Below are 15,040 nucleotides of genomic sequence, written 5' to 3'. Positions count from 1 at the left end.
ATCCTCAGGATGTCCTATAGGGCAGCTTGATCAACTGAGTCAAACGCTTTGCGAAAATCGACAAAGGCTGCAAAGAAACTCTGCCGATATTCGCGTTTGCGCTCCATGAGAACCCTCAGTGCCAGGATGTAGTCGATGGTAGACTTCTTAGGCGTAAAACCAGACTGTTCCGGTTGCTGGTTGGTGAGCAAGTAATCACGAATCCTATTGAGGATGACCTTAGCAAGGCAGCGAGAGCAGTGTTATCCCTCTGTAGTTGCTGCAATCCAGGCAATTGCCCTGTGCTGTCCAGATAGGGACAACAAGTCCCGTTTTCCAGTCAGTTGGGATGATGCCAGTCTCCCAAATGGAAGGAAAGATTGCATTGCTTGCAATGCCAGGAGGACAGCCTTACCACCAGCCTGAAGTTCACCCCAGATACCACAGATCCCTGCAGCCTTCCCCCCCCCCTCAGCTGGTTCACCACCTGTGCAATCTCAGTGAAATTGGGTGGTTGACAGCTAATTGGAGGATCAGCCCCAAGAACCGTGGACCCAGAGATATCCAGCGTCCTAGCTGGAGGATCAGCTTTGAACAACTGCTCAAAGTAGCCAGCCCAGCGGGTCACAACTGCAATGTCATCCATAAGGACCATTCCATCAGCTGCCCTGACTGCGACTCTCTGAGGAACAGATTCAGACATGCGTCATGCTTCGATTCCTCTGTAAGCAGGATGCTAGACCACAGATGGTGTGTCACTTACTCACAGATTCCTCTAACAAACTCCTCTTTTATCTGGCCTCAGAGCCCTCACAGCCATCCCTCTCAGTTCCCGGTACAGACCAGAGTTGCCATTGAGCCGTGCGCTGCAACACCTCTCAATGATATCCAGGGTGCCCTGCGAGATGAAACATCTCCTTCTGGGAACAACGGTAACACCAACACATCCCTCCGCAACCTTCAGGGTCTTGTCACGGAAGGTCTTCCACATCACATTAGGATCGGGAGTCGTACCCAAATCTGAAAGTTCCTCACCCAAACTGTGTGCATACTCATTAGAAACAGCCTGGTCTTGGAGTCTGGCCAAGTCTAGGCTCATTTTCCTAGTAGGTGGTAACCTACTGGACCTAAGCTGGATCTTAAGAGTAGCAACAACAAGTCTGTGGTCAGAATTCACAAACTGGGCACTTCTGTAGACCCTGCAGTTTTGCAAGAGCCTCCAGCGTCTGCCCACGAGGATGTGATCGATCTCCTTAACCGCGCTACCAGTATTGGAGTACCAAGTCCAAAAATGTGGTTCAGGGCGCTGGAACCAGCATCCAGAAATTCGTAGCCCCTGACCTTTTTCAAAGTCAAGGAACATGGAGCCACTTTCACCACGGTCACCAGACCCATGGGGACCGAGACAATCCTCATAGCCAGCCCTGTCAGTGCCAGTGGCTGCACTGAAGTCACCCATGACCAGAGGAGTGTCACTTCGTGGGCACCCATCAACCACTGAGTGAAGCTGCGAATAAAATGTCTCCCTCACCGAGATATCACTCACCGCGGTTGGAGCATACACTGAGACAACAGACAAGGCACCCAGAGAGTGCCGTAATCTGAGTCTCATAATACGCTTGTTGAAAGGAGTAACATCGGACACCATCGGAAGAAGCCAATTCGCTACAGCAACAGCTACTCTCTGAGTATGACAGCCATCAGACCGACCAGACCAATAAAAGGTGTATCCACCTACAGAGATCTGGCCAGTCCCTGGTCTGCGCACCTCAGAGAGTGCCGCCACTGAAATTCGGAGTTCACGCAGCTCCTCTGACAGCAGAGGAAGAAGATGATCATCTTGCCGGAGAGACAAGACGTTCCATGCGCCCACCCTTATGGGCCGCCTCAAATTGGGACCTGAATGCTGCCGTGCAGCATGCGATGCCTCGGCACCACACCAGTTCCGATCCCCGACAGACCTGACCCTATTGGCTCTCCAACGGTTTCGACTCTTCCGAGGATGGGGCTCCCGAGGGCTTTCCTCCATTCCCTTCATGATGCGAGCAGCCTTCATATGGGCGGCTGCAACAGAGCTACTCCCGAGGAGATCAAAAAGGAGTCCTTTCTGTAGTCTCGGAGCTTTGTGAAGTTTTTTTACGGTGGCTGGAGTGCCAATCCTGCCACCAACCCCCATGATTTCCCTGCAAGTTGGAGGACATATTTATAATTACACTAAGAATTACAAATGACTAGCAGATATACTGAAGAAAAAAACACCTCTATGTAAATTTAGTAAATACACAGTTTAATAGCAAAAGGGTGTCAAGCAATTAATGATTTAAAATAAAACCTATAAGTGCATTTATGTTTACATTTAAGCAGTGTTTAATTACAAGTAGAAATGAATTGATTGTGTGAGAAATATATTTTTTTTGTTAGAGAAAGGGGAAAAACTACTTTTTTTAATTAAGCCTTGTTTCGTATAGTTACATTACAGTACAAAAATAAACAATATGATGACTTATAATTATGAGAGGCATTTTATTTTCTTTTATGCCATATGTATTGTTGATAAATACTTTTGTACATATTTTATTAGGTAATGTTTGTATTTTATGGAAATTTATTTTACTATTATGGTCACTGAGCAATTAGCCTACAGAATTTTATTTTGTTAAAAAATGAACAGTTAACACAAGAGTCTATAGTTTTAATTATGAAAACACACTTTAATTTAGGACATAAGGAATCTGTTTGTTTTATTATGCAGGAGATTAACGTAAAGTTTCTTACTTGGATAAGGTAAAAAAAAAAAAAAAAAAAAAAGAAAAATTGAGTATCATGAAATCAGTGATAGGCATCGACCTTAAAATACCTGTTCAGGGCATCCCTAGAGTTAGGCATAATCTTACTTAATGTGGGTATCTCTAAGATTTGGTTTCAGTATACAGACTTAAGAGCAACTTAAAAAAATAATATGATGAGCTTAAGTAGGATGTAGTTGTGTTTATGTCTTGTTGTATTTTTTCAAAGTCTACAGACTAAAAATTTATTTTTAATTTTGACATACTTTGGTGCCACATTCCTGGATTGTTATAATGCCTTTTTAGCTGGTATTCCAAAATGCACTATTACACAGTAAAATGAAGGTGGTTTTTGCATGGACTACTTGATTTATCTTACCATGTGCACACCAAGGTTATTATAGTTAATGAAAACTAAAATCAAAACTGAAACTATTATTAAAAAAAAGATTTTTGTAAACTGAATTAAAATAATCAACAAAACCGAAATGGAAAACTAAAACTAAACGAAACTATTAAAGTAGCTGGAAAGACTAACTGAAATAAAATAATTTACTAAAAATATTTTTAGTTTTCATTTTTGAATGCTGGCTGGGATTGGCAGCAGCAGCAGACCCCTGTGACTCTGTGTTAGGATATAGCAGGTTGGAGAATGACTGACTGACTGACTATTCATGCCGCTAGTCTTTAACCCTTGTAACTTTTAACTCTAAAACAGAAAGTCATCCCTCACTAGCCACCCGCATATATTCATCCAGTGAATGGCGGCTGGTGACGGAGGTTGGCTGTTCACACAGCATTTGCGGTGACAGAGCGAGCTGATGATTTTTCCTGCCATGCATCCAAACCTGCTTGGGGTAGGCTCCAGGTTTCCTGCCATCCTGTTCTGGATAAGCAGGTTTATTTAATGTATATATTGTTCCTAATCTCGGATGATGTCTCTGTTGTCTTATGGCTGTCCGTACTCCTGTTACCTACTCTTGCTCTGCTCATTAAGGGTTTACTGTTCTTATGCATGGGCTATTCAAGTCCCACTGCCTCTAACCTTGAAACTAAATGCTTGTTTTTCTGATTCAAGCCTAAGAGTCCTGTTCTTCCCCCCCATGATTTTCATGATCACACCTGTCAGAACACAGTAGAATATGTTTTCTGATTTTTAAACTCTTTTTCAGGCCTGTAGGTGGCACAATTCTGTCACCTAAATTTCATTATAAATTGGCCCATTCTGGGCAATAAAAGAAAAAAAGTGCCAACAAGCAGTGCACATTTGTTCAGCACAAATGACATAGGAAATATTTTAAAAATGATAAAATTGTTCATATTCAGTATTTGATTTTGATTCTGCTTCTTTTTCCCAGACAAAAACAAAACCAGATAGTAAATGATGTGGTGTAGCAAGCTTTTAAACTTGTATCCTAATCCAATAAGTGTTCAGTTCTGTCTGATTATGACACGAAACTAAACTCCATAGTACCTCTTTAACCAGACCATAATTACTAAAACTGAAACTAATAGATATAAAATAAAATAGAAATGTTTTTATTAAATAAAAACTAAAAATATATGATGAAGGAAAGCTAAAACTAAACTGAATTTCCAAGTTAGGTCAGAAAAAATATAGAAATAAAAACTAATATAAAAAGGCAAAAGTATAATAACCTTGGTGCACACACTAAATTTATTCACTTAGTTTCTGTACATTAAGTGAAAAATAAATATTGCCTAAATACTAAAAAATTCAATATTAATTTGTCATTGTTGTATGAATTAATGAATATCAGAATAATTTAGGATATTTTAAATTATATAAACTTTTCAAAGCTGCTTTTATAAGAAAAATTGTTTCCTGTCAAGTTTATTTGAAAATCACTTTGTCAGGTTGGTGGCATTTGCCGTTGAGAAATAATTTCTTAATTAATGATAATTTCAGAGGTTGGCAAATTGTAAACCTGGTAGTCCAGGTATGCTTTGTGGTAGCCCAGCTTTATATATAGTGTGGAGTGTTACATGCAACTTTTACAGCAATGTTTACGTATAAAGTTTTGTTGTACACAAGGCTTATTGTCGCCTGGACAAAGCCGGCAGCAGTGTAAGGATTATGTTTTTCAATTTCTCCAGTGTCTGCAGTACCATCCAGCCATCTTTGTTAAGAGGAAAGCTCAAGAGATTTGCAGGTGGATGAGCCTATGGTGTCCTGAAAAATTGACTTATCTGTCAGGCAGACTGCATTTTACAAGACTGTTTTTTTTTTGATGCAGATGTGAACAACACTGGAGCACTAAAAAGAACAGTACTGTCTGCTTTTCTCTCCACTCTGTACACATTAGACTGCTGATATTGGTGCAGTCCTGCAGTGGAGCATCCATCTTAATTTGACCTTGGCTTTACCAGACTAATGGCAGAGTTCTGCACTGTATGTGTTCGAGCTACCCATAAGCCAATGCAAACGTATTGATTATTCTACCCTGTTCTTTTAATTAATAATGTTCCTATCCTCTTTTTTAATTTCATGATGGTTGCTGCTTTTTTGCTGTGAAGAAGTTTATTATTATTATTATTATTATTATTGTTGTTGTTATTAATATTATAATTACTGGTGTAAGAGTAAATAATAATAGATGTTCATTCACCCATTATCGGTCTTCTATAATCCAGCTCAGGGGCAAAAGGAGCAGTGCATATTTTGGCAGCATTATGTGCCAGGCAGTAACCCATCCCTGATAGGGTGCCAGTACTTCAAAAGATATAATCACAAAGGGGCAATTTGGAGTCACTAGCTTATCTTTGGAATGCAAATGTATACTTGATTGCCTGGAGAAAAAACCCACACAGGCGCACACTCCACAGACAGAGCCCATAATTGGATTCAAAGTCAGACCTTTAGAGCCATTACTGAAAGATTTTAAAAACAATTTTTGAATACAATTCTTGGTTGTCTAATTGTACAGTATATATCTAAGTGTATTTCCCTTTTACTTGTTTTGCAGAAGCATTATTTAATTTGGGCCAAGAAGAGCTGGGTTGCTTGGCAGACAGAAATAAACCTGGAGCCAAGGTACGATACCAGGGTTTCTTTCAACGTTCTATTCCTGTTATAAGAGTATTACCAATTTTTATGTTGTTGTCAACTGTCATGTTATTCTTTGCTAAATAATTAGAATAGTTATATTTTTAATGCTCCATTCTTTTATCGAGCTGTTGAAGAGATTATAATTTATAGAAGTAAAGTATTGTTGTTATATCTCTTTGTTTGGTTCAAGTACTGATTTCAGTTCTAAATATAGAAAAAGGCCAAAATATTTGTAAATTGTCAAATGTGTTTACTACAGGTGAGAGTAATTCCTTTGGAACTACAGCGGCTCTTTGCTCAGCTTTTGCTTGTGGATCAGCAGGCTGCTTCTACTATAGATCTCACAGATAGCTTTGGATGGACCAGCAAAGAGGTACTGAATGTTGTTTAGTCTTGTAACAGAACTTTGGTTATAGAGAAGTACTAGTGTAATGTGACAGTACAGTTGGATATTATTGCAGTAAATTAAAAAGATGGGGTTTTTTTTTGGATACTTTTTTTCTTCCTGTGCTTTAAGCCAAACATGGATAACATTTATACTTTCTGTGAATTTTTTAATGATTTGTAAAGATTTGTATTCACATTGACATTTCTTTTTTGAAAAAAAAGTAATTAAATCTGCAGTGAATCAATACTAAAAAGCAGTAAAACAGGAAATGTTTAAATGGGATAAATTTTTATAGGTGATTCTACAATGTCCCTTAAGTATGAATTATGTATTCAAAAAGATCTCACACACTTGCACAAAAAATCTTGTTTTGCAGATTACTTGTATAGCTAACATTTCTTTAGGATGGACATGTTTACTTGATAATTGTAAATTGATTCTTTGTGAATGGGCATGTCCTGTGATGGGCTGGCAGCCAGGGAAAAGGTTGATTCTAGGCTTGCACCTGATCTGACAAAAATAGGTCTTGCTCTCCATACCCCAAAAAATGGAATGAATGTGTTCATTAAGTAGATTGACAGATACTTCTGTATTATGAAACTACATGTTCTCCATTCAGCTCTTCTTGCAACTTTCATGATTAGCAATTACTGTTTGATGAATTATTTTTATACTTTTTATTTTTTAGGAATCAAATCAACATGATGTACAGGAGCTAAACCGAATTCTCTTCAGTGCTTTAGAATGCTCACTTATTTCTACCTTAGGACATGATCTTATTAACAAACTATATCATGGAATAGTAGTCAACCAAATAAGTTGCAAAGAGTGTGGAAATCTCAGTGAAAGACAGGTACTATAAATTTTAGAGTGATCTTTTTTACATTCACTGTATATTTTCAATTTAAATTTTGTTCTGATTCAGCTTTCCTTGTTTAAAGTTGTTTTTATGAAATATATGTTACGTGTGTGTGTGTTTGTGCATATACATATATATATATATATATATATACGAGGGGGGACCCAAAAATAACCGGAATTTTGTTGTTGTTAGGTTGGTACTTGTAGTACGTGGTTGGGCCGCTAGGGTGATCTAGTTAAACTCCTCACAAGTCAGTCTGCCAAGTAACATCAGTCTGGAAGGTTGTGCTTGTGTTCAGTGAATTTGTTTGTAAAAGTAGGTTGCGCAACAGTGTGAGTAGGAAACGCCCTGATTTGTGGGAGTCGGGCGATTGGTTCTTTCATCATGACAATGCTCCATCTCACACTGCTCTCAGCATTCGCCAATTTTTGGCAAGAAACGGTATGACAACCCTGAACCAACCTCCCTACTCACCGGATTTAGCTCCGTGTGATTTCTTTTTGTTCCCTCGAATGAAAAAAGACTTGAAAGAGGAAGGCGTTTTGCTGATGTCGAAGAGGTAAAACAAGAAACGACCAGAGCATTAATGGGCGTTACTTCAGACGAATTTAAAAAATGTTTCGAACAATGGAACAAACAGCTAGATAAGTGTATTTCCGCCAATGGAGAGTACTTAGAAGGAGACTAATTGTAGTTTGTACAGAAAATTAAATTAAACACGTTTTAAAAATATTTCCGGTTATTTTTGGGTCCCCCCTCGTGTGTGTATATATATATATATATATATATATATATATTTATATAATATGTATGTATGTATGTATGTGTATATATATATATATATATATATATTTTGTCACAAACTCCATAAAGAGCCATAGCAAGGTTTGGGACAGCCACCTGTATGTTTGGTTTCCTGGTTGCAAATAAATGACAGTACTGATGTGCACAAAACAGAGTCCACAGCAGAACTGAGGGAATAGGGAAAAGGTGGAGGCTTTTAAAGGTCAGGACAGGAAGTGATGTTAAAGGGGCCCGGATCATAAGGGTCTTCAGCCATAGGCTCAAGCCCGGACGTGATGTCAGCAGGGCCACGTGGAACCTCCTGTGAATGGTCTGCAGGAAAGCAAGAAAAAGAATCCGTGCATTCTGCCACATCCCGGTCTGATTCGGAATTGCCCTTACTCAAGCCCTTTAGCTGCCTCCCATGCGCACGTGTGTGACAATATATAGATATATACATACAGATATAAATCAAAGTTGACTCACTAACTCCTCAACATAAACACTATTATCCATTTTGTCAAAAAGATGAAGTAGGCAGGATGCTAAATCTAGGCCAGTAGGTATCCATTAATAAAGTACATTTCAGTATATCAGTAGTCCACAAAAATGTATAGTTTGTAAATGTCAATGCTGAATGTAATAAGTTAAAGGAAACCACAATTCAGCGTACATTACTTTTGATTTAAACACTCCAAAACTTTGTAGTGGAACAAGATTACGGATAAGAGTTGTATTCAGATCTGACTGAAGCTACCATTTTTGCAGGGTCTGCAACAGGGTAAAATTATATTTATACCCAAAATTCCCAGGAAAGTTTGCGGGTTAATATAGAAAGATCCTGGGTAATACCGTTAATAAATAAATAAAACCAATCTGACGTATTGTATATCTTCCTTATCACAGCAGAAAGATGTGTATTGTTTTAGTATTATTTATTGTCTTGTGCTTTTGAGCTTGTTAAGCCTTCTTGAAATTTTAATGTGAAATTAAGTTTTAGAGAAAGAACAATTAATAAAACAGTGAGTTATTACAGTGTCTTAATAGTTTAGTAATAATAACATTGAAATTTTATAGAATGTGTAGAATGCACCACAGCTGTAACATTCAACTTGATTGCTAAGAGACAAATGAGGGTCAAGCGGTACGCACGCACACAAACACACACACACACACACTCTTCCCTGAGCAGTCCTTCTGGCAGATCCTCACAAAGTGTCTGGCCCCTCTAAGGCCAGGTTTATACTTCACACAACGCATGCTCCAGCAGATGCTCCTGCTATGCAAGTGTTGTACTGTTTATACTCACGCACGTACTTTATGTAAATCTCAAAGAATCCACCAGATGGCAGTGCAAGATATTATCACTGTGAGAAGATGTTCGGCTTCGCTGTGTTGTGAATTGCCTGGAACACCCATTAAATTCCGATGACACCTTACTGCAGTATCACTGAAAAGGATGTTTAATGATTAAATCCATCAATCCAGGGATGTGTCCATTCCAACAAGCACTGGGCACGAGGCAGAAACAATCCCTAGACAGGGCATCAGCTCATTGCAAGGTGAATATAAGCATTCAAATACACTAGCACCATTTTAGTGTCACCATATCTGCATGTCTTTTGAAGGAAACGGAGCACACTGTGAAAACCCAGCAGGGAAACATGCAAATTCCAGGCAGGGAACACCAGCAACGTGACTCCCTGCAAGACAGCAGTGCTACCGCTTTGCCACCATGTCACCCCCATGTGTGTAATTATTAAGAGTATTCATTATTTAAACGAAATTAACGATTTATCTGTAAAATGTAACATAGTTTAATGCATTTCATCATGAAAGTGATATCAAGTATAAATGTAAGGATTCTAAATGTGCAGAGAGCTGGAATATCATACATTTAATGTGTTCTGTGTGGTGATCTATTGCTGTTTGCCGTTGCTGTCAGGTCAGGAAGAATATAAAAGCACCACAAATGCATCTGTATGTCGGCATTTCTGCTTCACCACAACGAACCATTCATCAAACATCGAAGCTCGCACATTGATCCTGTAAGATCTTCAAAGCAGCTTTCTGTCACATGTAGATAGTAAACAGAGACTCTGACGTCACATTCCAACTTTTATCACATATTGCTCCCCGACATTTTGCTGGTACTGCAACTCACACACGCGTCGCATTAATTTCTGAGAACCTGCTCAGAGGACACATCAAATGAATGCTGGGAATGTGTGGCAGCCATGATGCGTGAAGTATAAATGAACCCTAACTCTCGCCATCTCAAAAGACTTTTGTTACTTCAGCTGAAGCACAGATCTTAACACAAATTGGTCATTTGGGTACCATTTATTTACCTTAGACAAAAAAATTAGTATGACCTTATTTTGTTTGACATAAAATGAGCATTTAGAAAACCGATTTTTGATATGAATATAAAATCTTTTTAATATATTTAAATGTTAAAAATTCTCAGTAATTATTATGGTCACAAACACCTGAAATTTGGCATTGTTTTGTTACACAAACAGTTCTAAATGTTTTGAAGTAAAATCCAATCAATATCATGTTAAGTTCTGGAGATATTAAGGTTAAGAGGTGTAAAAATCCAGTGGAAATAGCAGCTTTTTTTGAAGTTGTCTCAGTTTTTATTTTTTTCTTATATATATATGAAAAATCTAAACATTTATTAGCCTGTATTTAAAGTTAGACAGTACAGGAAATAACTGCAGAGTTTTGTGGAAACGTGTAGTTGTGTGTGCTGCTCGAACTCACAGACAGAAAGAAATGCAATGTTACACGTATCTGTATAACAATAAGAATACAAATATAAGATATATAAATTCTAAATAAATAAAGTACCATTCCTTTCAGGCAATTTCAATAAGACAAACAGAGCTGATAATGGCAAATTTTAGTGAGCTTGTCTCAGACTTTTTTTTTTTTTTCCTAGATATTTACAGGTATACATAGAAAATGCAAAATTATATTAGACTGTATTCTAAGTTAAGGTATACTGGAAATAACTGCAAAGGTTTTTTTATAAATAGTTCTGGTGTTTTTTGTGTGATGCTCTTAACAGACATGCAGAAAATCAGTTTTATGTCTGTAGATTTAGCATGAAGTTTAATTATTCAATATTTCTAAGAATCACTTCTAATTGTGAAGCCATTGTGAAAATGTACACTCACAGCAGCCTTATGGTATTGACATGAAATATTCCTAACTTACAATATAAACTAACTGTTTTCAGTCACAAAACCATTACAAATAATTTAAATTCAGTCATTGTGTAAATTTCTTTATAATACCCAAAGCCAGCTTTTCAAAAGAGTCTAAAGGTAAGGTATACATTTGACTAGTAATATGCATAGATCAAGGTTCCAGATAGTGCTGGTCAGACATGTAAGTTAAATTTTTACTTTTACCGTGTACATGTTACTGTAAACTTGAAATGAATTTTGGACAGCTTGGTGTAATAGGTTACTCTTCTGCCTCTAATTTCCATGGCTGCTGCTGTTTGTGTCTAGGCTTTCAGAAATGTGTGATTCATTTGAATTTTGTAGCTCTGTATGGGGTTTATGCATAAATCAGCTGTGTAGATTTTAGTAAGGTACTTTAATAAAAGTCAAAGGTGTTTTTGTTAAGTAATTGGGAAGATTTAAACTGGTCAATTATGCATATATGAGCTAGCAGCCAGATTCTAGGCTTGCACCTAATACTGCAAAAACAGGTTCTAACTTTCCATAACTCAAAATCATAATAAATGGATTTAAAAAAAGAGGAAATATTCCTCTGTATTATGAAACTGAATGTTCCCCAGTCAAATCTGCTTGAAGCTTTCTAATTATGATTAGCAGTTATTGTATGGGGTGCCCAAGTATATCCTGTGATAGTCTAGGAGTAGTATCTCATGTCTATTTGGAGTTTTTAACATTCTCCCCTGGTTTTGGTCCAGTTACACATTTTAATAACATTCATGTTAGATAAATTGCAAACTGTAAATTATCTCAGAGTATGTGAAAATAAGTACATGCTGTGTGCTTAGTGCTGCCATATCCCCACAATTAAATTCTATGTTTGTAAATAGTTAGATCTAAATAATTAGAAGTTCTAAAAGGAACATTTAGGCTATTTTTTCAAAATGTTTTCTAGAATGAGAAAAAAGTAATAAATTCAATAACTTTTTAATCTTGCTTCCCCAGACTGTGTGAAACTGATTAAGTCACTTCCTGTACTAAAGTTCTAAAAGTATCTAAACAATTTTGATATTTATTTCTAAGTTGGTTTACTTTATGATGTAGCAATCATTTTATATAATTAATATATACTGCTCAAAAAAATTAAAGAAACACTTTTTAATCAGAGTATAGCATCAAGTCAGTGAAACTTCTGGGATATTTATGTGGCCATTTAAGTAGCATACGGGGTTGTTTATCAGTTTCTGCTGCTTTGGTGTTAATGAAATCAACAACAGGTGCACTAGTGGGGTAAAAATGAGGCGACCCCCAAAACAGGAATGGTTTAACAGGTGGAGGCCACCGACATTTTTCCCTCCTCATCTTTTCTGACTGTTCTTTCAGTAGTTTTGCATTTGGCTACAGTCAGTGCCACTACTGGTAGCATGAGGCAATACCTGGACCCTACAGAGGTTGCACAGGTAGTCCAACTTTTCCAGGATGGCACATCAATGCATGCCAATGCCAGAGGGTTTGTCGTGTCTCCCAGCACAGTCTCAAGGAAATGCAGTAGTTTCCAGGAGGCAGGCAGTTACTCTAGGAGACCTGGACAGGGCCATAGAAGGTCCTTAACCCATCAGTAGGACCGGTATCTGCTACTTTGGACAAGGTGGGACAGGATGAGCACTGCCAGAGCCCTACAAAATGACCTCCAGCAGGCCACTGGTGTGAGTGTCTCTGACCAAACAATTAGAAACAGATTTCATGAGGGTGGCCTGAGGGCCTGAAGTCCTCTAGTGGGCCGTATGCTCACTGCCTGGCACCGTGGAGCTCAATTGGCATTTGCCATAGAATACCAGAATTGGCAGGTCTACCACTGGCACCCTGTGCTTTTCACAGATGAGAGCAGGTTCACCCTGAGCACATGTGACAGACATGAAAGGGTCTTGAGAAGCCGTGGAGAACGTTCCGCTGCCAGCATGACAGGTTTGGGGGTTGGTCAGTGATGGTCTGGGGAGGCATATCCATGGAAGGACACACAGACCTCTACAGGCTAGACAGCGGCAACTTGACTGCCATTAGGTATCGGGATGAAATCCTTGGACACACTGTCAGACCCTGTGCTGGTGCAGTGGGTCCTGGGTTCCTCCTGGTGCACGACAATGCCTGGCCGCATGTGGTAAGAGTATGCAGGCAATTCCTGGAGGAAGAAGGAATTGATGCCATTGACTGGTCCCCACGCTCATCTGACATAAATTAATAGAACTCCCCTGGGACATTATGTATCAGTCCATCCGACGCCACCAGGTTGCACCTCAGACTGTTCAGGAGGTCAGTGATGCCCTTCCAGATCTGGGAGGAGATCCCCCAGGACACCCTCCATTGTCAGGCATGCATACAAGCACGTGGGGACCATACAAACTACTGAGTACAATTTTGAGTTGCTGCAATGAAATTTCAGCAAAATGGACTAGCCTGCTGCATCATTGTTTCACTTTGATTTTTGGGGTGTCTTTCAGCCATCTGTAGATTGATAATTTTCATTTCCATCAGATGATGTGGCATCCTTTCGTTCCCAACACATTACCCAGTCCATATCAGTATTCTAGTGCCATATTATCACTTCACTGTCCAGCCTTTTTAATGCTATATTCTGTCTCACAATAGATATTCAGCTTTTATAAATAGAACCATCTGAAGCACACTGTAAAGAAAAGAAAAAAAAAGGATTACAACCTTCTAAACAAATACTATTATGAATACCATCCATTGTTTACAGTTCCTGATCTATTAAATGACTGTCTTTCTTACTGCACCGAAGTTTTGGATATTTTCCTTCTTGCAGTTTCTATACAGTCCATCCTAAGATGGGCACGGATGTTCAGAATACAGTAATCCCTCCTCCATCGCGGGGGTTGCGTTCCAGAGCCACCCACGAAATAAGAAAATCCGCGAAGTAGAAACCATATGTTTATATGGTTATTTTTATATTGTCATGCTTGGGTCACAGATTTGCGCAGAAACACAGGAGGTTGTAGAGAGACAGGAACGTTATTCAAACACTGCAAACAAACATTTGTCTCTTTTTCAAAAGTTTAAACTGTGCTCCATGACAAGACAGAGATGACAGTTCCGTCTCACAATTAAAAGAATGCAAACTATATCTTCCTCTTCAAAGGAGTGTGCGTCAGGAGCAGATCATGTCAGAGAGATAGAGAAAAGCAAACAAATCAATAGGGCTGTTTGGCTTTTAAGTATGCGAAGCACCGCGGCACAAAGCTGTTGAAGGCGGCAGCTCACACCCCCTCCATCAGGAGCAGAGAGAGAGAGAGAGAGATATAGAGAGAGACAGAGAAAAAAAACAAGCAAAAATCAATACGTGCCCTTCGAGCTTTTAAGTATGCGAAGCACCGTGCAGCATGTCGCTTCAGGAAGCAGCTGCACAGAAGGTAGCAACATGAAGATAATCTTTCAGCATTTTTAGACGAGCGTCCGTATCGTCTAGGTGTGCGAACAGCCCCCCTGCTCAATTCCCCTAGGTCAGGATCAGAGAAAGTCAGCGCGAGAGAGAGAGAAAAGTAAGTTGGGTAGCTTCTCAGCCATCTGCCAATAGCATCCCTTGTATGAAATCAACTGGGCAAACCAACTGAGGAAGCATGTACCAGAAATTAAAAGACCCATTGTCCACAGAAATCCGCGAACCAGCAAAAAATCCGCGATATATATTTAAATATGCTTACATATAAAATCCTCGATGGAGTGAAGCCGCGAAAGGCGAAGCGCGATATAGCGAGGGATTACTGTATTGATAAATTGAATGGAACAGGTTGGTGAAGAAAAAAGTAACCTGTACATCCTGTTGGCTTCAACATAAAGCTGTAAAGGCAAATCTAATGAAGTTACATATTTAGCAAAATTTGCTCACTGAATGTATATCTACCCTTAAATTATGTTCTTTGTTAAATGAAAGACTTGATTATTCTTTAAGGAAAGCTGTAA

At 38.7% G+C, this 15,040-nt stretch overlaps 1 protein-coding gene across 1 annotated transcript in view; it reads left to right on the top strand.

Annotated features, from left to right (window-relative positions):
* usp40 (ubiquitin specific peptidase 40) overlaps window positions 1–15,040 on the top strand; it is a 176,345-nt gene that overhangs the window by 22,829 nt on the left and 138,476 nt on the right. Inside the window, exons 2-4 of the mRNA XM_028807508.2 lie at window positions 5,753–5,820; window positions 6,095–6,208; window positions 6,912–7,076. Coding sequence (XP_028663341.1) covers window positions 5,753–5,820; window positions 6,095–6,208; window positions 6,912–7,076 — 347 coding nt within the window. The remainder of the gene's footprint in view (window positions 1–5,752; window positions 5,821–6,094; window positions 6,209–6,911; window positions 7,077–15,040) is intronic.

Source organism: Erpetoichthys calabaricus, chromosome 8 (assembly GCF_900747795.2).
Source record: "Erpetoichthys calabaricus chromosome 8, fErpCal1.3, whole genome shotgun sequence".
NCBI classification, from domain to species: Eukaryota; Metazoa; Chordata; class Cladistia; order Polypteriformes; family Polypteridae; genus Erpetoichthys; species Erpetoichthys calabaricus.
The sequence above is the reverse complement of the archived record's forward strand: the minus strand, read 5'-3'. Positions and strand labels throughout refer to the sequence as shown.